The 26,570-nt window shown below is 37.6% G+C and overlaps 1 protein-coding gene across 1 annotated transcript; it reads right to left on the bottom strand.

The window, feature by feature from the left end:
- Nucleotides 1-1,723: 1,723 nt before the first annotated feature.
- Nucleotides 1,724-26,240, bottom strand: OSGIN2 (oxidative stress induced growth inhibitor family member 2). The gene is made up of 6 exons (XM_021688215.1): nt 26,193-26,240; nt 19,545-19,699; nt 13,576-13,712; nt 12,947-13,138; nt 6,333-6,424; nt 1,724-3,590 (listed from the first exon to the last, which is right to left on the bottom strand). Exons 1-6 carry the CDS (start codon nt 26,234-26,236, stop codon nt 2,561-2,563), a joined length of 1,650 nt encoding a protein of 549 aa, XP_021543890.1. The 5' UTR covers nt 26,237-26,240; the 3' UTR covers nt 1,724-2,560.
- Between the last annotated feature and the right edge of the window lie 330 nt (nt 26,241-26,570).

Below are 26,570 nucleotides of genomic sequence, written 5' to 3'. Positions count from 1 at the left end.
TCAGGTATCATGTACCTTCAATGTGAAGAATTTCCTTTAGTATTTTGTGTAGTGCAGGTCTTCTGAAATCAAATTTTCTCAGCTTTCATTAAATTTAAAGGATATAGAATTTTATGTGAAGATCAGCATTTAGACTTTGACAGTTTTTTAAGCACTATGAAGACATTTGTCCATTTGTACATTTCTTCTGGTCATTTGTTCGTTCTTACCATTTTTCCCTGCTGCCTTTTTTCCTTTTAAAATTTCTCATCTTGTTTTCCAGCAGTTTGATAATGATGTGCATAGGTGTGATTTCCCTTGTATTTATCTTGTTTGCAGTTTGAGTTTCTTGGATCTGTGCATTGCTTATTTTTTAAATCAAATTGGGAAAATTTTAAACTTTTATTTCTCCACATATATTTTTCTGCCCTAATCTCTCTTCCTCTCCTTCTGGATTCCAGCTGTCCATGTTAGATCACTTGCTATTTATATGTTATTAAGTCTTATTTTTTAAATCCTTTTAACTCTGTGCTTCAGTTTAGTTTCTAAAGATGAAGTTCACATACTCAGACTGCCTAAATCTTTTTTTTTCAAACCCCAAAGAGTCTGCTTTTTAAACATTTTTTTTGAGAGCTAGACTTTTAAGGGATGAAGGAGACATCCATGGAATGAATAACTAGTCAGTTTAGTGCTTCCGCCACCGCCTGAATAGCTAGTTGATACTGAATAAAAGATTTAGAGTTATGGGACAGAAATTGGTTAAGAGTACAAGAGTATAGTATATCAGAGAAAAGGCTATAATGTTATCTGTACCCCAGAAGAGCTAGGCTGGAGGGAGAAATGAAGGTTGTTTACTACAGGTGAAATTATTCACCAGGTTTATTAGGCCCTTACTGAAGATTTTCCCTAAAGTTTTTTTTTTTTTTTGATGAATACTTTCATTACAAAAATGCTATCATTTGGATAAGAGCAAACTTTTGAGACACAAGGGGATGTTAACAGTTCTCAATTTTATAAAAACATCCAGCCCAACTCATTCAGAGCTCAAAAAAGGACAAGAGTGTGCTCAATCATATGCAGTCAGAGGATGTTATAACCATTTCAATAGGTGTGAAATTTGAAAGTTACAATTATAGTTAACTAAAACTGGATTACATCATTTCTAATCCAAACTAAATCAAGACATGACACATATCGAGTGTAAGAATTCAATTCATCTGAAACAGCTACTTGTAGAAGTGTATTATAAACACTGATGTTTTAAGGTGAATTATGATCCTGTAAGCATATAACACTGCAACTGGACAGAAAAATATTGACATTTTAGTCTTTTTATACTAAAGAAAAAGGAATAGACATTCAATAAACACATTCCAGATGAAGTTTTACAAAAAAAAAAAAAAATGAAGGCTGAGAAATTAAATTTGCCATGAAGAACTTCAGAAATCAGACTTTTTTGCCTAACACTACAAATGCTGGAGATGTCGGTGAAAATATAGACATCAAGCACATCTAAATAAATATAAATCAAGATAGGGCATATAATTCAATAAATAACGATAGGATAAGCTACTATGTCATCTCCAATGAACAGATTTCAAAGTAATCAGCATTGGAATGGGAAAGACAGTTTTTAACCTTAAATAATTCTAGCAGTACCCAAACAGTATTACATATTATAAGTATTTATGCCCAAATGTTAGTTTTAATGACAGAAACTCAATATTCACACAGGGATAAGTAGTTTCATTCACAATTTATTGAATTGCAAATTAGGTTGTTATGTGAGTTAGAGAATAAATCTCCAAAAATACCTTGGCAGGTTCCTGAATGTCTAAGTGTATGCCAACATTATTGGACTATTTAAATTATTAGAAGCTAAGAATATGAAGTACTTATCAAGGTTTCAACAATAAAAATATTTTTTTAAAATACCACATTTGGTAATAAATTAGATTTATAGAAATTGATAATTCAAAATAAATTAAACCTGAGTTGTAAATGGCTCCTACCGTGCCCACCCCAGCATACATAACTTATATCACATTTTCTTTTAGACCAGTGTGCCTCAAACTTTAGTAAGCATACATATTCCTTGAGGATCTCATTAGATGCAGTTTGATTCACTAATTCTGTTGTGGGGCCTGAGGTTCCACATTTCTAACAAGCTACAAATGAAGCTAATGCTGGTCTTTAGACCACCCTTGAGCAGCAAGGTGGACCTAAAGTATAGTGAAGATGATTTCTGGCCTAATATACTGTATGGTTTTATAGATTATTCAAGGCTGTAAGATTTTGGAATCAAACATAGCCACAAATGATCATAAAAAGTAAGTCTTGGAAGAAAAGAATGTTTTAGTTAAGTGAAAGCTTAAAGTAGACCAAATTGGCAGTGTTTCCCAGACACCTCTGATACAATATAAATCAGAACACCAAGTTCTTGTAACTTTAAATAGTTACTATAGCTTGAGGCTCTCTTCCACAGTTCATTCAAGTCCAGAAAATTCAAGCCAGTACACTGCAAAACCACTATGAAAAATCTTTAATGGTTAACTCCATATAAATTACTTATAAACCCACTTTAAGCTATTCCATCTCCTCCTCCTCTTTCAACAAATAAATGTTTTTTTTTCTGTCTTGTAGCTAAACAGCGTGTCACACCCAGTGCCCCTCCCTTTAAAAATCGAACAAAATTGTCTCCAACCAAAGGACCCAATGCAAAAAGGTTGGCTTCTTTAACACATTCGTAGGTATATGCATCTATTTCCACAGGATTACTCTTACATGTGATTGGCTGGCTTGAGTTATGGCCCAAGTAAGAGCCTTGTTCCTTCAGAAAAGACAGATTGGGATGAGAACCTATGAGTACTACTGCTGCAGAGAGCTTAAATATTTTTTTCAATCCAGAGAGGCTTTGAAGAATGCATTTCATGTCCGACTTAAAGGAAAGCACATGGTGCTCAGGAAAACTGGTATAATCAGATAAAAGATTGGAGTCTACAGAATATGACTGAGTACACATCATATGATAGACTTTATGATATTCTGGATAAAGCTTTTTGGGAAGCTGTTTGAAAATTAAGCTTGGATCAGTTACTCGTCTGCGAAACACATGAATCACAGGAATATTATTGTTGTAAGCACACAGTACTGCATCAGCTGCAGTAAGCCCAGAACCTACAATTAACACTGGATCCACTTTGCCACGCAACTTTCCTTTGCTTATAGCAGCTCCAAATTCAGGCATTGAATGAAACACAAAAGGAAAATCTTCCCCTTCAATTTCCAGATGGGCAGGAGAATCCAATGTTCCAGTTGCCAGAGCTACATTCTCAGCAAAGAGACAGAAGGGAACATGGGAACCATCCGCTATTCGCTGATAACCCCTGATTTCCCAATTTCTCTTGATAAATTTAGACTTCTCTATCTGTAAATGCTGTGTTGAAATATTTCTGTCTTGTCCATCATCATCATCTTGATCTCTGTAGAGTCTTGATACAGAGGTGATATAAGTATTCTCTCTGAAATTCTTCTGAAGACCCATGACTTTTACATAATGTTTATAGTAGCGAGCTATTTCCTCTGGCATAACTCTATCTCCTTTTAGGTTCCTAAAAAAGGAAAAGGAAAAATATCCTATGAGAAAAGTACTGTGATAGTTTCCATGATTATTCCTACTCCTCCTAGTAAGCTATTATAAACCATCTTTTTAATTCCTCTGGACTGTCTTAGCTGTAAATTATCCTTTTACAAAGAAAGTTTTCTTCAGTTAAAAATGTTCAAGAATTAGTTTTATCAATAGAAGTCCCATGAGGGTAGAAACTGTATTTTATTGCATCTGTTTCCCCAGTGCCTTGCACAGGATCTGTTCAGATTAGCTACCTTTATCAAGAAATTTATTAAATAAATGAATTAAAATGTGGAAATACACTTTTATAGTCTTATCTCATAACTAAATAATTCAGTCTATATACTATTCACTCTACATATTGTAAAAGACTGAACTAGATTATAATTGAGATTCTGCAAGTCTAACTATAGTATATATAATTCTTAATATACATGATTTTGACATGATTTTTCATGAGTTGCTCTTTTCCTAATGACTGAAAATTCACATCCGTCTTCTGAAAAAAATCATCTTAATCTAAGTACATAAAACATTTGTGTTTTCCTGTTCATAAGGAAATCTATAAATACAGTAATGTACTTTTTTCATAAAGAGCAGTTTCTTTCATTTTCCACTTGAACTTTAAAGCAATAGGCATTAATACCCCTAAACCCTGGGTCCCAATTAGAAAGAAGTAGCAGTAAAAACATCCCTAATAATTTCACATAATTCATTACAAATTATAACTGGACATTCATAAAAGTTTTTCTTAAAATTTAAGATTTAAAATATATTAACTCTCACTTTTTACAGAAACCCTATGTAGCAGTTAATACTATCATAATCTCCATTTTATAAGTGAGGAAATTAACAGCTAGTTTAAGTTACTTGACCATGGTCACAACATTAGAAGTCAGAGTCAGGATTCAAGAGTCAGTCTTTTCCAGATCTAATAGTCAATACTATGCAAAGGCAGGAAGTGAAGCCAATATTTAATCACAAGATTCTTTTTCACATATTACTTCAATATACAATATGCCCAATGTAAAAGGATGAACACTTCTAACACATTAAAAAAATCATAAAGCTTCCCCCTTTTTACCCGTTATCACAAAAGGAAGAATGTTAAGCAATATTTCTCTTGCTTGCTTATGAAAATCAAGAACTTGTACAACTTGCCTGATTTTACTACTTTTCATTTCAAACCCATATAAAATTCATTTTTAAAAAATCCAAAAGGAGGGGTGCCTGGGTGGCTCAGTCGTTAAGCGTCTGCCTTCGGCTCAGGTCATGATCCCAGGGTCCTGGGATCGAGCCCCACATCGGGCTCCCTGCTCCGCGGGGCGCCTGCTTCTCCCTCTCCCACTCTCCCTGCTTATGTTTCCTCTCTCGCTGTGTCTCTCTCTGTCAAATAAATAAATAAAATCTTTAAAAAAAAAAAAAAATCCAAAAGGGATTGGGGCGCCCGGGTGGCTCAGTCAGTTAAGCGGCTGCCTTCGGCTCAGGTCATGACCCAGGGTCCTGGGATCGAGCCCCGCATCGGGTTCCCTGCTCGGCGGGAAGCCTGCTTCTCCCTCTCCCACTCCCCCCTGCTTGTGCTCCCTCTCTCGCTGTGTCTCTGTCAAATAAATAAAATATTAAAAAAAAAAATCCAAAAGGGGGGTGGCCTGGCTGGCTCAGTCAGAAAAGCACGTGATTCTTGATCTCGGGGTCATGAGTTCAAGTGCTGGGATTACTTAAATAAAACTTAAGAATATCTGAAAGGTTTAATCTCAATGATTCATGCTGGCCTGAATTTGTTCTCCTTAAATCTTCTCAAATTAAGGATAATTTCTATGGAGTAATATGGTTTCTATCTAAAAGGAAGTCAAGCACTCAAATGTGTACAACCCTGTTCTAACAAAGGTTAAGTAACTTCCCTGCTTTGCTTTATTGTTTCTGTGAGCAAATTAGATTCTCTGTATTAGTAATTCCTATCTAATTTAATACTACTGTCCTTGAAAATAAGGCTTTACGGGGCGCCTGGGTGGCTCAGTCGTTAAGCATCCACCTTCGGCTCAGGTCATGATCCCAGGGTCCTGGAATCCAGCCCCGCATTGGGCTCCCTGCTCAGCGGGAAGCCTGCTTCTCCCTCTCCCACTCCCCCTGTTTGTATTCCCTCTCTCGCGGTCTGTCAAATAAATAAAATCTTAAAAAAAAAAAAAAAAATGCTTTTCATATTACTTTACATTTTAGGTATTTTTCCCCAAATAAATTCATATTCTTCCAAGTAGAGCTTTCTTCTTACTTCTATTTTCATATTTCTTAATAAATATTTACCTCTATAGTAGCCAATAGGGTAACCAATCACATCACAGATTCTCGCTTATTCCATCATTCTAAATTATTAATCATATGCACTCTTCTACTCTGAAAGCCAAACACTATAGGTATATATACATGAGATATCCATACACAAACTTGTATATCGACTGATAATAAGTAAGTGTAGAAAGGATTTGTGGGTGGATGAGAAACTGGAGTGGTTTAATAGGAAAGTGGGATAAATCCCTAATTAACAAAAGCAAAGGAACCCCATCTGTCTTATAATATCTCTCTAAATGGAAATTAGCTCATGATCATTGCTACAAAGAGGTTTTATTTGAAAGATACTATTCCTCTAAGACAGAATCACAAATATTTTGAAATTTCCTGAGGGACTTTCTCACTGTACATCAAAGAACTGTAACAGTTTGATCTTTACCTTCGTTTGCTAGATACCCAATCTTTAAATTTAAGTCCAGGTAGCTCCATCCAATTTCCAAAGCTGATTGTCAACATGGAACCTTCCATATTCTATTTGAATAAAACACAAATACATTTAAGCAGTGACATGGATTTTTAAAAAGCCAAATCCATCTTCATTCACTATAATTAAGAATCTGGATAAGGAGAGCTGAAAGAAGTTCTAAATGGTTGTGTAAATTATAAATACTTTTATCATTTCGTAGAATCTATATTCCTTCTTTCATAAAGTTATACACCTATAAAACAAGTTTATAATATTGCCAGATGCCTATACAATGTTAATAGCTTCAGCCTATAATAATATAATCCAGGTCTAGAATATGTTAGAGGAACAAATCAAATCAGTATTTTCACTTTTTAAACAAAAGAAAAAAGTTCATTAATTTCTAACACTTTAGATGTAGATCCATTTTAATACTAATGGATTTTTTTAAAAATGTGCAGCAGAACAGCTTTTCCCCCTCCATCAATTATAATTACAAAGTCAGCTGGTTTGGATACAGCAACATCTCATTCTAAAACTAGGGAAAGAAGCAGTGGTTACCTGATTAAGAACAGACTCACTGCTGAAGCTAATGCTGCCTTTGAGGACGTGAGCCCTTCAGGCTCCCTTGTCCTACTTCTTTCTGCTTTGCTCACTACAAAGCAACAAAAAGCCCAAGGGCCAACAGCACCTGTCCCAATGACCTCAATGATCCCTTTCGACCAACTCTTTTAGGCTATGGCTGTTTCTTAACTCTTCTTACCCTGCTTCTATACAACCCAGTACTGGGAATGGTACTTATTGTTATAGTTATTATTACTGACTAACATTTCCAAGCACTTACTATGTGCTGGGCCTTATGAAGCCTATTATTTGTGACTGTGTAGATCACTCCTGGGAGAGAAGGCAGCAAGGTGCCACTGCTTTGAGGCAGACTGGGCCTGATACTAGGACACGAACCAAGAAAATGGAAAACATCACAAGGAAAACTTAAGAATGTATTATATACAGAAGTTATCTGGAGCTGTAATTGTCTCATCTGAAACTCAAAAACCTGAAGGCACAAATATTCCACTTTCAACAATCTAAACTTTATTCCCACAGCACCAGTTCTTCCAGTTAGTTGCAAGCCCCAGTCCCGTGATCTCTTCATTTTTCTCCCAGTCTTCCTTGTTTTCTTTATGCCATAAATTCCCGCGGCCAGGGAGACTATAGTATATTAAGGAACACAAACCTGACAAGTACCAGGGGCATACAGAAAGAGAAGAGAAGAATATTTCTTAAACGACACAAATGGGCTGTGGGGAATGTACCATTAGGGAGAATATTCCAGGCAGAATAAAGATGTTATGTGAGTTTTATAAAGAGAAAGAACAGTAGTGTCCTTCAAGAAATTAAAAGAAGTTCAGCCTTATGCAGGAAAGTATTAACAGACTTGGGTTGCTTAAACTGTGCACATTACTAAGAAAGGTCTGTCTTAGGACCTGGCTTTTGGCTGCTTCCTAGGAAACAACCCCTGAGCTCTTGGAATGTTCTACGTGATGAGTGACTTTTTGTATGCCAGAGGCCTTGGGCCCTGCTGTACCTGTAACTACAGTGTGACTGTAAGTTTATCTGAACAATGAGATTTATGGTAAACACCAGCATTTGCTCTGGGAGGCAGAGGAGTCAGTCACGTGGGTGCTGCTTTTCTACATGACTGGCCCCCAGAAGATCCCGACACCAAGGTGTGGGTGAGCATCCCTGATTGGCAACTCTTCGCACATGTTGTCACAAATCATTGTTGGGAGAATTAAGTGCAACCCCCTGCAACTCCACTAAAAATGAACATTTAGAAACTGGAGCTTTTCTCCTGGACTTTACTCCATGAACTTTTCCCCTTTAATGATTCTAATCTGTATCCTTTCACTGTAATCAACGTATAACCACGAGTACAACACATTTAGGGAGTCCTGTGAATCCTAGTGAATCTACAGCCTGAGTGTGAACCTGGACCCCCAGAAAGAGTATTCTGGAGGATGGAATGTAAGAGAGCAGTAAAGCAAGAAAGCCAAGTAGGGGCTAGATCACCCAGGTACTGGTAAAATACATTAATGAGTTTGCATACTATTCATTAGATGAATTGAGAGCAGCTACAGGGTTTTATGCATGGGTGTAACATTCAAAAGAAAGATAACTCTGGCTTTGGTATGGAGATTATACTGAAGAAGAAAACACTGGAGTAGGAAACCTTTGCAATAATTTGGGTCAAAGATGATGGGGCGCCTGGGTGGCTCAGTCGTTAAGTGTCTGCCTTAGGCTCGAGTCATGATCCCGGGGTCCTGGGATCGAGCCCCGCATTGGGCTCCCCACTCGGCGGGAAGCCTGCTTCTCCCTCTCCCACCCCCCCTGCTTGTGTTCCCTCTCTCGCTGTCTCTGTCAAATAAATGAATAAAAAGTCTTTAAAAAAAATTTAAAAAAAAAAGATGATGATGGCCAAATAAAATTACGATGGGGAAAGGTAGGGTGGAAGGACTCACAATATGTTTATGAGAAAGAATGGAGAAAATACAATAACTGGTTTGAAATGGGAGTTGAGGCAAGAACAATCAAGGAAGGTTTCTGGCTTGAGTAACAACATTCCAGGGCTATTACTCCATGATAAGGAAAGGAAGAAATCTGATGATAAAGATGACTGGTTATGTAGGCATGCTGAGTTTGAGAACACCTATAGAATAATCAAGGGAAGGTATCTAGATGAATCTATAAGAGAAAGCAATGTGGGCCAGGGATCCTGATTTGGGAATCACTCAGCATTCACATGCAAGTCACTGAAGTATATGAGACAAGCCAGGGAGAATGAAGGCAAGACCATGGCCTGGCACAGAGCTTACAGAAGAGTCCACAAGGTAATGGAAAGGAGTGACTATAAGAAAAACAAGGAGATGAAAGGTTGAGAGAACCTAAGAGGGGATCATTGCTGTCAAATGTTGCAGAGGTCGGGAAAGAAAAATTCTGAGACTATCAAACTGAGCAAAAAAGGAAGTTACCAACCTTTAAAAAGCAGAAAAGGCAGTGACAGAAGCTAGAGTGACGTTAGCTAAGGAATAAGAGGCAAAGGCATAAAAATAATGGATAGGTGGGGCACCTGGATGGCTCAGTCAGTTAAGCGCATGCCTTTGGCTCAGCTCATGATCCCAGGATCCTGGGATCAAGATCCAAGTTGGGCTCCCTGCTTGGTGGTGAGCCTGCTTCTCCCTCTCCTCCCCGGCTCATGCTCTCTATCGCTATCTCTGTCTCTCTCTCAAATAAATAAATAAAATCTTAAAAAAAAAAAAAAATGGATAGGTAACTATTTCAAGAAGGTGGCTCTAAAGCAAAGAATACAGATAAGCTAACACATAAAAACTTTTTAAGAACAGAAAATAATTTTAGCATATTTATATACTGATAAACAGGAGCTGCCAGAGAAACTTAAGATACAAGAGGGTAAAATCAAATAAGCAATATCCTTGGAGAAGACAGGGGTCCAGAACATAGCTGGAAGGTTAGTCTTAGATACAAGTGATACCACTTCTACAATAACAGGGGATAAGAAACAAAAAGGTAGCATGAATGCAGATATGTTTGCAGGTGTGGGCGCAAAATTATGGAAGTTCAATCCTGATGGATTCTATTTTCTAAGAATCAAGAGTATTTCTAAGTAGGAAGATGGAAAAAAAAAAGGATAGAGATTTGAGAAGAATTTTTTTTTTTTAAAGATTTTATTTATTTATTTGACAGAGAGAGAAACAGCGAGAGCAGGAACACAAGCAGGGGGGAATGGGAGAGGGAGAAGCAGGGGGAATGGGAGAGGGAGAAGCAGGGGGAATGGGAGAGGGAGAAGCAGGCTTCTTGCCGAGCAGGGAGACCGATGTGGGACTCGATCCCAGGACCCTGGGATCATGACCTGAGCCGAAGGCAGACGCTTAACGACTGAGCCACCCAGGCGCCTGAGAAGAATATTTACTAAGGAAGTATCAAAGGATTTACTAAGTAGCGTTCAGGACCCAAATGAGGTTGGAGAATATTTTTCACAGCTGTCCAACTTTTTTTTTCCTGGCACTGTTTAACAGTTTAAGTATGGGAAAAGATAATGTAGACAGTTATATAAATTGCTTTTTTTATCAAGCCAGTGTGATAGGACAATGGGTCAAGAGACTACAGAACCCAAGCTGGGTAGGTAAGGAGGTTAAGATCAGAGGCTCAACTCTCTGTGTTTGAAGATTAGGTTCAGTGTAATTGGGTGATGCAGCTGGAAGAATAAAAAGAATAAAAAGTTGGGATCATAAAGTAAGGTATTTGAAAATTCAGGTTTTCACTGAGTAGTCACAGTGGTGCCCCTGGAGTCAGTATGTAAGGAGGAGAAGAGGAGATCACTGAGAATGAAGAGACTAAGAGGCTAAGGTGTTGCTTCTGTGTCACGTATGTAAAGGTACTCAAGTTGACAAACTTGGGATACAATGGAAAACCATGACTTAGGTGCCACAGATTCAACAACTGAGGGGGTACAATCGGGCAGTCAAGGAGCTAGAAGATGACAAGACCTGTTCAAAGGAACGGGGACTTTGACAGAAGAGCAATGGGGAATAAAGAGAACGCCAACCTCACCAGTCAACCTGACAGGACATGGGGCCATGGGGAGTGAACAGACTTCTTCCACTTCAGAGGGCTGCAGCGAGAACATTATCTTCAGGAAAGCAAGATTTCAAGGAAGGGAGTAAAAGCAGCATATAATAATTGAAATGGTTAAGAGTAAACAAAAGCTTGTTTATTAACAAATGGAGTTTTAGGGATACACTGTTAGAAAGTCTGGAAGTGAGGAGAGTGGTGAGAAATTGGATCACAAGAGAAGCCAAGAACTACACAGAAATGACTACAAGAGGACAAATGACTTAGGGAGCTTACATCCTGAGTAATAACTGAGGTTAACAAGCATGTACGTGAAGCATGGCAGGGGAGAGGGCTGTCTAAAAAGATAGTACTACAGTCAAGAGCTTTAAGATTAAGGTACGGAATGCAGAGGTGGGAGGGAATAAATAATTACGCGTGGAAAAGTCAGGTCAATTCATAGAAGTGATGCTTGAAAGATGGATAATAGCTAAAATATCATTTATTTATATCCCCATTCTAGTGGACATCCTATATGATGCATGAAAAAATTCAGCAAGTTTTAAGTATATTTCAGTTTTACCACTGATTCAAATATGTTTTTAGTAATCAAGGCTTACACATGCTTTAACTTTCCTTTACATCAGAGGAAAAAATGATATAACACAGATTGTACATTTTTCTAAGCAGGAAAATATAAGTACAATAAAACCTCAGAAATTTAGAGAAGCATTATGCAATATGGCTTTTTCAGGAACTACCATTTAACAATGCTACTCATTAAGAGCACAAATATAAACACTTAAGCCAAAAGGCACAGATAATGTTAGTTGCTATCCGTTACCATTAAGGAAATTAACATTAAGAAAGTTGGTGATATATTTAATCTAGAAAGTCCCCCAAATACCCTGAAACAGTCACTTATTAAATGTAAATAACTATTTAGACATACAGCATTGCAGTAATATAGAAATATTCAACTGAAGTCTGTAATGAAGATCTGATATTTAATGTTAAAATTCTGATGAAATCCTTATTCATAAAATAGCAAAAATTATTTACCATTTATTTGTATAACAAATGAGCATTCATTACACACCAGATGCCATACAAACAGCTAAGGACACAGGAGAAAAGAAAAATTATTAGTTCCTGACCCCTAAGGAAATGCACTGAATTTTTATGTTAATCAATTCTCTGGTTTAACCCCTGCCATGAACTCAATTTGTGTCACCCCCAAAATCCATATGCTGAAGCCCTAACCCCCAGTGTCATGGTATTTGGAGATAAGGCCTTTGGAAGGTAACCAGGGCTACATGAGGTCATGAGGGTGGTGCCCTCATGATAGGATTAGTGGCTTTATTAGAAGAGGGGCAGAGGAGAGGAAGGAGCATGCACCAAGAAAGGCACTGTCTGCAAGCCAGGAAAAGAGCCCTCACACGAACTGAACAAGCTGGCACCTTGATCTTGAACTTCCCAGCTCCAAACTATGAAATAAATATCTATTGTTTAATGCACTCAGTCTATGTTATTTCATTATAGCAGCCCAAGCAGATTAATACAACTTCTTTCTTTTACAATCCACTTTTCACTTAAGATATTGAAAACATAGGGAAATAATGGGTACTAGCCTGAAATACTGTGTGAGATTTTATAAAGTCTGAAATGAATTTAAAACTTTTTACTATGCAAAACATTGTTGCAGTATTTTCTATATAGTTATTGTAAAATAGTATAGAGAAGCTTATTCTAAGACTGTGCTGGTAATCAAATCTGGCTTAACTTCTCGTAACCCGTATTTCATTGAACACCATTAAAATTCTCAGATAAAAATGTGGTAAATGTATATAATGTATGATAATGTTGTATATCATAATGTTTCAAAATTCAAATGGTCTTATCAAGATGACATATAACAACTCACATACACTATAAAATGCGAAGAAAAACATACTCACATGCCAAGCTCCACCAGGTGGACCTTTACCAAGAACTAAGTGAGGGATGTAATGATGTTGTTCTAATTTCCAATGCAAAACAGATGGATAATCATAACCAAAGTCAGCATCTGGATGAAGAAGTGTGTCAAAAAGTACTGCAACTGGATTGGATGATCGGCCCTCAAGGCCCTCAGACAAGTATTCTAAGTCCTGAATGAATTTTTCAAAAAAAGAAAGAAAAAAGGTAGAGTTTGAAGGAAAAAAACCAAAACAAAAACAAAAAAAAACCTTAGCTGGTACAATAGTGAAAGCCATCACTCTAATCCAGCATTTCCTCGGTAGTGTTGCTATAAAACACTGATGTTCCCTGAGACCTTAACAGATTCTTTGGTCAAATGAATATAGGAAAAGACTGGATTTCAACAAAACTAATCAGATCCTTTTACTGCAATTCTTGAAGATGCATTTAAAATACATTAATATGCCTTAATAGGTCTACTGTAACATTCCAATAACAAAAAGCAGCACTTCCCAAACTTATTTGAACACAGAGCACCTATTAAAACTCCCGCCAGGAAATAATTTGGGAAATTTGAGTATTTAAAAAAAAAAAAAAAAAAGCAAAAAGATTGACATGTAAGAAATACCTGATCAACAATGGAAAGATGTCTTGCTTCTTCTAATTTACTATGTAAGATTGTATTTGGATGTATTGCCTCTGATGATAAATATGGTCTGTAGCCTGATAACATATAAGAAAGGCAGATTCCTGAGGGTCCATTTCCTATTTAAAAAAAAAAAAGAGGTGGAGAGGTACATCATGTGTCTTAATACTCTTACTCCTTGGCTTTTCTCAAAGATGCATTTTCTCCCTTACCAATTTGTCTTCCTTCTCTAAACTCTTAAAACCAAGTATTCATAAGATACTAACTTTTGTCTTCTCTGTTTTCTTTTGGTAGTCTCACTACTTGAAGCTTTAAGTCTCTATGCTGACCCCAAATTAGACCTGTAGGCTGACCTCTTGCCCAAAAATACATCCCACATTTCCATATGCCACTGCTTCACTCCACCTAGTTGAACCACCAAATAATTTAATCACAATGTGTCCAAAAGGATATTCATGAGTTCCTTCATTTAGGCGTCCTCTCCTTTAAATCCCATCCCCTCTCAAAGTCTGGTGCTAAGAAAATCCTAAATTAATCAGGTTCCGATTCTAAATCTATTTAGTCACTATACCCATTCAGTTGTCTTTGTTAGCGTCACTCCAAGACAAAAGTCTCTTGTTCATACTAAAGATACACCTATTCCAAAATCATTTCACATTCTACATTCAGATGAATTTTGATAAAACAAGGTCCTCATCATACTACCCCCTCCATTTGGAAAGCTTTAATTGCTTGCTTCTGATTACCCAGTGCTCACCATGTTCTGGTCTCAATCATCTTTCCAGACCCATCTCCTAAGAGTGTCTTCCTAGGGGCGCCTGGGTGGCTCAGTCGTTAAGCGTCTGCCTTCGGCTCAGGTCATGATCCCAGGGTCCTGGGATCGAGTCCCACATCGGGCTCCCTGCTCAGCAGGAAGCCTGCTTCTCCCTCTCCCACTCCCCCTGCTTGTGTTCCTGCTCTCGCTATGTCTCTCTCTGTCAAATAAATAAATAAAAAAAAAAAATCTTTAAAAAAAAAAAAAAAAAGAGTGTCTTCCTACATTTTTATATGCTTAAACTAAAACCAAACTGGATTTTTTGTTGAATCCTGGTGAACTAGCTCCATTTCTGTAGTTCCTTTAGTCTAGGTTTTCACTTCTCTATTATCTCCATCTACCAAAAATTTAATCCAACTGGGAGGGATAACTGCTAGCCTCAGGAAGAAAATTCTGTTCCATTCTCTAATATTTTGCCCCAAATAAAAGAAGCTCAAAGATGTAAATATGAAAAGTAAAATCCAAGAATACTGGAAAATGGATTGCTACTTCTACTTATAATACTGAAGTGGGAAGCCTTTAAGCATGACACACAATTCAAAAGACAGAAAGGAAAGTAAACCATTTGCCTTCATAAAAATTAAAAACAAATGAGAAATAGTGGAAGTTAAGATCTGAGGCAAAGAGTTAATTTCCTTGAATCAAAAACAAAGACAAAACTAAAGAATAAATATCATATGATAATATCAATACAGATAAAAGATACAGAAAAAGCATTTAACAAAATCCAACAACTATTCATAAAAAAAAAAAAAAAAAACTCCATAAACTCAGAGGCATACTTCCTCAAGTTGGTAAATTTCTACAGTAAACCTACAACTAACATCATACTTCATGGTGAAAAACTAGATGCTTTCCCTCCAAGATCAAGAACAAGACAAGGATGTCTCTTCCCATCATTCCTATTCAACACACACCATGATAAAAGTCATAGTTAATGCAGTAAGAAAACGAAATAAGAGACTTAGAAAGAAATTGTCTTTTTTCATAAAAGCCATGATTTCTATGTAGAAAATCCTAAAGAATGGACCAAAAAACTTCTAGAACTAACATCAAGATTGCACAATACAAGGTTATATGCAAAAGCCAATTTCTTTCCTATATACCAACAATGAACAGGTGGCATTTGAAATTAAATATACAATACTGCTTAATCTATGCATGTGCCCACACACACCCCCACACCCACACACAAATACCTGCGTATGAATCCAACTATATATATTTAAGATGATAACTATATATATAAGATGCATACAAGGAAAACCACAAAACTCTGATAAAGATGATCTAAATAGATGCTCATGAATAAGAAGATTTGATATTGTTAAGATGTCAGCTCTTCTCAACTTCATCTACAGATTCAATGCAATCCAGGTAAAAATCCCAGCAAGTTACTCTGTGGATACCAACTAATTCTGAAGTTTGAATGGAAAGGCAAAGACCCAGAATAGCAAACACAATACTGAAGCAGCAAGTCAGGACCAACATCATCCAAACTCAAGTCTTCCATTAAACTACAGTCAACAAGACGATGTGGAAATTATTAAAGAGGAGACAAATCAATGGAACAGAAGAGAGCAGAGAGAGATTCTCACAAATACAGTCAAACTAGTCTTTGACAAAGGGGCAAAGGCAATCCAATGGAGAAAGGAGAGTCTTTTCAACAAATGGTGCTGGAACAAATGGACATCCACATGCAAAAATATGAATCTAGATACTAACCTTTTATCTTTTACAAAAATTAACTCAAAATAGATCACAGACCTAAATACAAAGCACAAAATCATAGAATTTTTAGAAGATAAAATAGGGGAAAAATCTAGGTGACCTTGGGTTTGATAGTAAGTTTTTAGATATAACACTAAAAGCAGGATCATCCATGGAAAGAAAAAACTGATAAACAGAACTTCATTAAAATTTAAAATTTCTGCTCTGCAAAAAACACTATTAAGAGAGTGAAAAGATGTCACACTGGGAGAAAATATTTGCAAAACGTAACATATACAAAGAACTCTTGAATCTCAACCATAAGAAAATAACCTAATCAATTAAAAAGTACAGAAAGGATATGAACAGGCATTTCAAAGATACACAGATAATAAATAAGCATACGAAAAGATGCTCATCATGTATGATTACAGCACTGCAAATTAAAACAATGAGGTACCACTACACACCTATTAAATGGCTTTTTAAAATCCAAAACACAGACAATACCAAATGCTAACAAAGATTTAGAGAAACAGGAACTCTCATTCACAGTTGTTGGGAATGCAAAGTGATAGAGCCACTTTGGAAGACAGTTTGACAGTTTCTTAAAAAGCTAAACATAGTCTTATGATATGATCCAACAATCACACTCCTAGGTATTTACCCAAATCAGTTGAAAACTCAATGGCTGTGCAAAACCTACACATGCATGTTTATAGCAGCTTTACTCATAATTGTCAAAAATTGTCAGCAACCAAGATGTCCTTCAATAAGTGCATAAACAAACTCAAACATCCATACAATGCAACACTATTCAGTGATAAAAAAAGAAATGAGCTATCAAGCCATGAAAAGACCTACACGAATCTTTAAGGCATACTGTTAAGTGAAAGAAGCCAGTATGAAAAGGTTCCATACTGTATAATTCCATGAATATGATATTCTACATAAATCAAAATTACACAGACAGTAAAAGATCAGTGGTTGCCAGGGGTTGGGGGTTGAGGGACAGGATAAACACATGGAGCAAAGATTTTTAGGGCAGTGAAACTATTCGATAGGATACCATAATTGGGGATACATGACTTATATATTCAGCAAAACCCACAGAACTATACAACACAAAAAAGTGAACCCTAATGCAAACTACAGATTTTAGGTACAAATAATGTATAATCAGAGGTTCATCAATTATAACAAATGTACCACACCAATGCAAGATACTAATAATAGGGGAAACTGGAGGTGGCAGGAGAACGGGAGTATATGAGAACTCTCTGTACTTTCTACTCGATTTTCATGTAGACCTAAACTGCTCTAAAAAATAAAATCTATTGATTAAAATAAACATTAAATAAATGCAAAATAGTGGGACTTAGGATCTGAGGCAAAGAGCTAAGTTCCTTAAATCAAAAAGAAACAACACTCAACATAGGCAAAAAATACAAACAGGCAGTTTACAGAGAAATAAATACATAGGTGGAATGCTCCTTCACTCCCAAAGACGGTCCCCATCCTAACCCCAAGAACCTGAGAGTGTTACTTTATATAACCAAAGTAACTTTGTACATGTGATTAAATTAAGGATCATGAGATTGGGAGAATACCCTGGATCGTAAAGGTAGACATCACCTAATTATACCAGTCCTAAAAAGAGAGACTCTTTCCCAGCTTTGGTGAGGGGGAAAGGGGACAATGAAAGAAGGTTAAGAGAGAACCCATACTGCAGATTATGAAAATGGAGAAGGGGTCCAGGAGTCAAGAAATGAGAATAACCTATAGAAACTGGAAAAGGCAAGGAAACAAATGTTCTGTCCTAGAGACCCCAGAAAGGGATGCAGTCTTGCTGACATCCTGACTTTAGCCCACAGAGACTAGTGTTGGACTTCTGACCTATAAAACAGTGAGACGATAAACTTACATAGTTTAAAGCCACTATGTTTGTGGAAATTTGTTATGACAGCAACAGAAAACACACATATTAAGGAAATCAGTTCCTTCTCTGCGCTCTGATGGAGTGCTACTGTCAGTCCAATGTGCATTAGGTTAAGCTACTCATTGGCTAGCTGAAGCAAAACACAGACTGTTTTGGGGAGTGAGGTGGGCAGGTACAGATGATGGTACTTTTTTCTTTTCTGACCCGCCCATAGCCAGCGAGAAGAAGAAGAGGGTTCCTTTACTCACGCCAACACACTCAGGATGAAAAACCAGTGTTGGACAGACGTGAGAAAATGGAACATGAGGTACAGTCGCCAAGATACCCTGGATGTGAACTACTACAAAAAGAAATCTAGGGTAGAACGGTCTCGCTTTCTTCTTTTCCTTCCTCCCTCCCTTCCTTCCTTTACTGTATCCCCCATATGCCAGTCAGAGGACAGGACTTCTCTCTCCTTCCTAACTTTGAAAGAGGTTATCGGGGCCCCTGGATGTCTCAGTCGGTTAAACGTTCAACTCTTGATTTGGGCTCAGGTCCTGAGATCTCAGGTCGTGGGATCAAGCCCCACATTAAGCTCCATGCTCAGTGGGTCAGTGTTCCCAGACTAAAGGAACCACAGTTGCTGGAGATCTCTCTCCCTCTCTCTGCCCCTCCCCCACCTCACACACGCACATGTGCTCTCTCTCAAATAAATAAATCTTAAAAAAAAAAAAGAAAGAAAGAAAGAAAGAAGCTTTCAAAGAAACTAAGGAAGCTATATGCCATCAAGGTATGTTATGCCCTGTAATTCTTTCCTGCAGCTTGCTTCACACCATAGTACTTGTCTTGTAGTACGTTCGAATATTAGATGCAAGATGTATGTGACAGGTAGTTAAAAACATGCAATAAACAAAATCATAAAAATATCTACAATTCTGAAGTAATTAGGTTGCACTAATTGCTTAACTTTTAATATCTTCTATACCTATCTGTTGAGGTGGTACAAAGGATATATAATGATAATACTACGGTTAAGGTCATTATAGTACACACCACAGCGGAGTACCTGACAGTCATTACTGAGAACCTTTACTAGCTTGCACAAGTTACTCAACTTCTGAGCTGCCCTGACTGCATCCACCCCACAACAGAGGGCTCTAGGGTTGTAAGGCATAATCCAATAATGTACACAGAATGCTCTGTATGGGGCTCTACCAATGCTGGTTATAATCATTGCCATGACACTATCATAATAATTAACACACCTGATTGACAGTATTTTAACACAATAGGGTAGTATCAATCCTTCAATGAAAAAAAAGTTACATTCTAACACAGAATCTAGTATCAGATAAACCAATCACTCTCTCCCAAGACTTGGTTACTTAATCATATCAAAAAACCCAAGACTACTTCTCAATACAACCCTAAGACCCTGTGTCATGCAACTATGCATATATAGTAGTAACGACCAGAATTGTAATTTTAAGAGTAAAATGCAGTACTTACCTATTACTACCACAGGCAAAGTCACTGATGAATCTTCCAGGAAAGAAGTTTCTTCAACTAATGGCATAGCTTTAACTTTCTGCCCCAAATTATCACCAAAATATTGCACTAAGGAATTAAAAATCTCTCCTTCGGTTTCAGTGTCACTATAGTTTCTTCAAAAAAAACAAAAACAACCAAAAACAAAAACATGAAACAAAAAACAAGAGACGTAGTTAATATAGCCTTTATAAAAACCTTTTTTCAGATTTTATTTAGACCATAAAATATGCAATAGTTCCATAAAAGGAGAAAAAGAAATTCTTCTGATTAATGCTTTCAAATTAGGAGTTTAGCTTACCTGTCAACCTGTACCATTTTTAATGTCAGAAATCCTAAATAGCTGTTAATGTCTCTGAAGTATAATGTAGGCAAGTCCCACACAAGTTCTAAAGAAGCAGCTATCTTTAAAGACCAAGGAGACAGCATTGTATTGCGGATTTTTAGAATTCTCTGAGATTTCCTAGGAATGGCTAGTTTCTCTCATTTTTTTCTCATTAATAAAAAGGTAAGTGCACTAGAGGCGGCATATCTGGAACAAAATAGTCATAATACTAAAGAAAAGTTAACTGTACTTATGTATTACAAACTGCATATTTTGGTAAAAGAAAGGAGGTTTATACATCTTAATTCTCGGATATTGAAAATTGGGAACATCTTTATGTTGATTTCCAATCTACTTTCTTTCCTAGTTGCCTCCCTAGAAACTAGTTTTAGCATTCTGACATGCTCAGGAAATAAATGGAGTAGCCTCCGAACACAGTTAATGTTCTGCATTACACTAGTGATTACTTCAGAACAGAATCCCCAAATTATTTTTCATCTTTATATAGTCAGCAGCAGGCAAATATCTGGAAATATTAAACTGAGCACCAACTATGGGTGAATGTGCTTACTACTCCTCCCAAAATGAACATGAGATGGATCAGTTATTTCACAGGACTCACAGATCCCGGAGGAGAATGATAAACAGAAAGAATTAGGCAGAGACCAAAATTTCTGCTTCCCTATAGCCTCCCAAGGTCCCAGTCTACCCTAGAATAGAGTTCTCCAGGATATGCTAACAGCTTTCCTGAAGAAGGTATAAACTCCACCCCAAATATTTGGACTCCTCTAATGATACGTGGCCTTTTGGGACCAGAATAGATACCCTTTGGATAGGTCTATTAGGGAAAGCCCCTCCTCACACTGAAGCCTGCTCCTGGAAGAAGTTATCTTATGCTCAGCTCAATGCATCCCTTTCAGATCATCCCAACTACTTCTCTGAGCAGATACAGGTATACTAGTTACCCAGTCTGCTTCTGCTTCTTGGCAACTGCACTCAAATGAGTGTATTATACTCAGGCCTATTTCTGGTATCTCTCCTGAATGTGTGCCGAGGACAGGCCCCCCAGCTCCCTCTGGATGCTTCTGATCAAAGTCCTTTTGCATACCCAGGCCTGATTGATATTGTGGTGGCTGTAAAGGCCACAATTCTTTTTCAGAAGATGCACACCTCATCTTCAGTCTCTTCCAGATATCCCCACCTCAAACATTGTTGCTCCCACATATACAACCCGGGAAATAAAAAAAATAAAAAATTTTTTAAAAAAAGATCATCACTAACTTTTTGTTAATCAAAGAGAGGTTTCCTTCAAATCTTAACATTTTCTCCTTTTCAAGTGTGCGATTCAGGGTTGTTAGTATAATCACAAGGTTTTGCAATCACCACTACTAATTCCAGAAAAATTTTATCACCCTAAAAGTGATAAACTAAGTTAACAGTAGCAAACTAGTTACTACTAAACTAGAGTACCCATTAAAACTCATTCCCCATTCTTCCTTCCCTCCAGCTACTGGTGACCATTAATCTACTTTCGGTCTTGTTGGATTTGTCTGTTCTGGAAATTGCATATAAATGGAACCCCTCACACATTATGTGGCCTTTTGTGTCTGGCTTCTTCCACTTAGCATGTTTTCAAGCTTCACCCACAGTGTAGGGGGTATTGGTACTTCATTTCTTTTCATGCCTAAGTAATTTCTCACCGTAGAGACAGAACACATTTTGTTCATTCACAAACTGATGAACATTTGAGTTGTTCCCATTTTTTGGCTATACAAATAATGCTGTGAATATTCATGTATAAATTTTGTGTGGATAAATGTTTTCATAGCTCTTACGAGTAAATGGCTGGGTCATAAACTCTGTTTAACATCTTAAGGAATTGCCAAACTGTTTCCTAAAATGGCTGCATCATTCTACATTCCCACCAGCAATATAGGAAGGTTCCAACTTTTCCACACCCTCACCAACACTTACCTTTTTTTTTTTAGCTACCCTCATTGGTGTGAAGTGACATCTCACTGCAGTTTTGACTTGCATTTCCCTAATGACTAATAATGTTAAGCATCTTTTCACATACTTTTTAGCAATTTGTATTAAATTCTTTGTAGAAATATTCTTCACCCACTTTCAAACTGGGCTTTTTATTGAGCTTTAGAAATTATATATGTAGAGCACAAGTTCCTTTTCAGATATATGATTTGCAAATATTTTCTCCCATTCTGTGGGTTGTCTTTCCCTTTCTTTGTTGTCTTTTGAATCACAAAAGTTTCAATTTTTTTATTTTTGCTACTGTGCTTTTGGTGTCTAAGAAACCACTCCCTAATCCAAGATCACCAAGATTTACTCCTATGTCCTATAAGTTTTATAGTTCTAGTTTTTAGATTTAAGTCTGTCATCCATTTTGAGTTAATTTTATATATGTGATGTGTGAGGTAAGAGTCCAACTCCATTCTTTTGCTTGTGGATATCCATTTGTCCTGGAATCATCTGTTGAAGAGACTGTAATTTCCCCTTTGTCTCGTGATCCCATGGAAAAACCAACTGACCATAAATTTAAGGATTTATTTCTGAACTCTCAATTCTATTCCACTGATCTATTAATCTTCATGCAAGCGCCACACTGTCTTGCTTACTGTCTCTTTGTAGTAAATTCTGAAATTAGGAAGTGGGAATTCTCCGACTTTGTTCTTTTTCAAATTGTCTTGGCTATTCTGGGTTCCTTGCAATTCCGTATGAATTTTAGGATCTTGTCATTTCTGCAAAAAAAGGGTGCTAGGATTTTGATAAGACTGCACTAAATTTATAGATCAATTTGAAAAATATTGCCATCTTAAGAATACTAAGCTTTTCAATCCATGAACATGGGATTCCTTTTATTTAGGCCTTCTTTAGTTCTTCTCAATGATGTTTTGTAGTTTTCGGTGTACAAGTCTTAAGACTTAGGAATAAGTATTTCTTTCTGATGCTAGTGTAAATGGAATTTTGTTAATTTCATTGTCAGACTGTTCATTGTTAGTGTGTAGAAATCGGATTGATTTTTGTATGTTGATCTTATATTCTCCAATGTTACTTAATTCATTTATTAGGTCTAGTAGGTTTTGTGTGTGGGCCTCCAACAATTTAGTCTGTTCCAAGACTCTAGAACATTAAGTAGAGCCAAAGTTTTAGCTTATCTAAATTCTCTATACAGTGTAAGTAATTAGATCTGATTTTCTACTGGTCATTGGTATAATCTGTACATATGCAATATGTATATAATCTATAATAATACTGGTATGTATATAATTGTATATGACCTATAATTTTGGTATAAACTATTTGTAATAAACCTGCACGGTATTTGAAAAATTTAATACAAATTAACACAGATGAAAAACTGAATCAAGAGAAGCAAAAAAGTATGGTTCACTGATTCTGCATAAAGCAACAATGAAACAAAGGCCTCCTGATAAGTATTCTTTCTAAAAAATTCAGAGCCTAAGTTATAATTCAGTATTACTGTACGTTTTATAATATATTCATACTATATCACAGGTCTATGAACAGTTTCAACTTTTACTTGAGATATCCAACTTGATCAATGTTATGTTTAAAACAAGTATTTTGAGTAATAAAAAATCTACTTTTCCTTTATTTGGGATACTACAGCACTTTACACACATGCAAAAATAGTTGCCCTATTAGGCATAAAGACTATTTGATATTTAAGAGGATTTTAGACAACTTCCATCTTTTGTTCTTGAAATATTATAGTCCAGTCTCAAAACAAATTTAAGAGGATGGCACAGGCATAAAATTTGGGTAATAAAAAGGCTTTTCTCACATCTAGCAATACTTCTTTAAATGATAACTCAAACTCAAATGAAATGCTTTAGTATCTGAATTTTTATAGTCTTTGGAAGCATGATCCTAAATGGTCACCAAATTAATACTACTGTATGAAAAAAAGGTTCTAAAGTCACAAATGAAGTCAGTCACACTGTCCATCTTCCAAAACAGTAGGTATGGAACAAGCAGCTGGAAAGTCAGTGGACAGTTATCACGATACCTATTCCTTTCAGGTATGGCACAAGACCCAAAATATACAGGTTTGTCACAACCTGTTTTAAAATGTGGGTTCCTAATAAAATTGCTCAAAAAATAGCATGTGTAAATTATAAACACCTTCCTAAAGAAGAGGTCTTAAATGTTTTAGTTTTTAAATCTGAGATACAATGCAGTTATTTTTACAATGGAAATAAGGTTTATTATCACAATTTTCTTCTTTTGGCTAGCAAGGCTTGTTTTCCCTTATCCCTCAAGATCAAAACATACCAACTACTTTTGTCTTCATCTCCTCCAAATTTCTGTACAAAGTGTTAATAGGCATATGGTATCCACAACCGAGGGTTAGCTGAATGGATATGAATCCCAACCTGTGTCCTTAGAGTTCATCTATACCAAAAGCAGTCAATTCACAGCCACGCAGTCAAAAGGCTAAATTTTAGACAACAGTGTCTGAAAGGCATGTTAATTTCTCAAGGGGCTTCAGTTTAACAAGTTTTCACTAGAGGAACCTGTTTTCTAACTCTCCAAAGTGGATCTGATACTCTCAAACCAATGTCTGTCAAGTAGTCAACAAAGTTGCCTAAAACTTAAAATCCAGCAATTACATAAAACATTTTTTTTTAATATCCAGAATTTAGAAACCCCTACAAAACTCACTGAGAAGTTGGGTAAGCCTGAACTGTTGCTCTCTATTAAAACAGGAGTTCTGAACCTTCTTGGTGCCTTACACTCCTCGGCAATTTGGTGAAATCTCTGAACCTCTTCGTTGAATATCATTATTAAATACATAAGAGAGGGCGCCTGGGTGGCTCAGTTGGTTGAGCGACTGCCTTCGGCTCAGGTCATGATCCTGGAGTCCCGGGATCGAGTCCCGCATCGGGCTCCCTGCTCAGCAGGGGGTCTGCTTCTCCCTCTGCCCTCTTCCCTCTCGTGCTCTCTGTCTCTCATTCTCTCTCTCTCAAATAAATAAATAAAATCTTTAAAAAAATAAATAAATAAATAAATAAATAAATAAATACATAAGAGATACATAGGATTTACAAGGAAACCAATTACATTAAAATACAGTTATAAAAAGTAAACTTGTGACATGTTTATTTGCACAAAAAAATAAGTTTGGTGATGTGTAATTACTGTAATTTTGAAAAAATAAGCATACAGTATTTCTAGATATGTGCAACTGATACGAAAATATTTGTGAATTTTATTGATGACAAGGTCATAAGTACTATGTGACTTGTTGCTTATATTCATAATTGAAAGACATTAGATTTTGGTTAAAGTTTAGCAAAAATATCTGTTGTACTTTCTTCCCACGCAAGTTCATGGCCACTTAAATTCTACCTACCAACTCCAATTTTAAAATTCTTGATCAGTGTTTCATATTTTGAGAAAAATTTATATATCATTATTCTAGCACATTCATATATGCGAAGTAAGGTAATTTACTAAGTCTTCGCTAAATTGAACATTTCTTCACCACAGGGTTAAAATCACTTCCAAGTGCCTTTAGCCTTTCTCCCCATAACTGACTTAAATGTCTGCCAACTGTGCAAGAGAACACATATTTTTATTCTCAAATGCATTAACCTCATCACCCTTAAGAACGTTCCCATAATGTGAGTCTTGAATGGCCACCTATTTCAAATTTCTATAATATACGACTTGCAATGACAAGCATCCTAGAACAAAGTCAGCACCTACTTTTAACTAGACCATCACACTTAAAACAGCTTCCTAACTCCTTTCAACCCAATAACTTAGATTATTACGTTTATTTAAAAAATCTATGAAGATTGTAAAGGTGGGGTAGGGAGGAACCTTCGCAACTCTTCAAACTTTGCACTACTTGGAAGTCTCAGGTCGCAGTAACCGACTCGCTCCGGGTCTAGCCGGTTTCGAAGTCCCATGACTGGCCCGGTCCCGGAGAGGATACGAAGACAAGAAAGGAGAGTCCCCCCCCCCCCCCCCCCGCCCGAGCGAGGTGCCCCCAAGCAGAGGTTGCCGAGGCGGGAACCCTGATCAAGCAGGAATCAGGAGGAAGTGGCGGCAGAGGCGGGAGGCCGCTGCAGTCCAGGCGCTCGCCCCCCACCCCGGACCCGTCCCGACTCCAGACCGGTCCTGACCCCGACCCCGCCCGGCCTCTGCCGATCTCGGCCCCAGCACGGCCGCGGGGCCGGGAAGCGCTCCACCCTCCGCCTGCTCCCATCCACTCCGCTCCCCGGCTGAGAAGTCACCTGAAATGACCGGCCAGGGAGCAGCTGCAGCACCACACCGGCATGGAGCGCGGCGCACCGGGCGCCTGAGCGCGACGGCCACGGCCGCCGCCGCCGCCTGCCCCGGCTGGGCTGCCGGTTCGGGGCGCCCGCCCACTCGCCCGGAGTCGCGGGGTCCGCGGGGCGCCAGCGCTCCGCGCGTCGCCGTTGCCGCGGCTGTCCGGAAGCTGCGGTTCAGCAGCGGGCCGGGCTCCGGCGCGCCGAACTCCGCCTCAGGAAAAGCGGCTTCCGCTCCTCGCCTGAGGGAGCCAGACGCCGGCGGCAGATGATCTGGGGGCGCCACGATGGGGGCGGAACGGGGCGGGGACGCTGCGACGGCTGCGGCGGAGGCGCGCGGGC

Source organism: Neomonachus schauinslandi, chromosome 4 (genome assembly GCF_002201575.2).
Source record: "Neomonachus schauinslandi chromosome 4, ASM220157v2, whole genome shotgun sequence".
NCBI classification, from domain to species: domain Eukaryota; kingdom Metazoa; phylum Chordata; class Mammalia; order Carnivora; family Phocidae; genus Neomonachus; species Neomonachus schauinslandi.
Note: the sequence above shows the minus strand (reverse complement) of the source record. Positions and strands in the feature narration are given on the sequence as shown.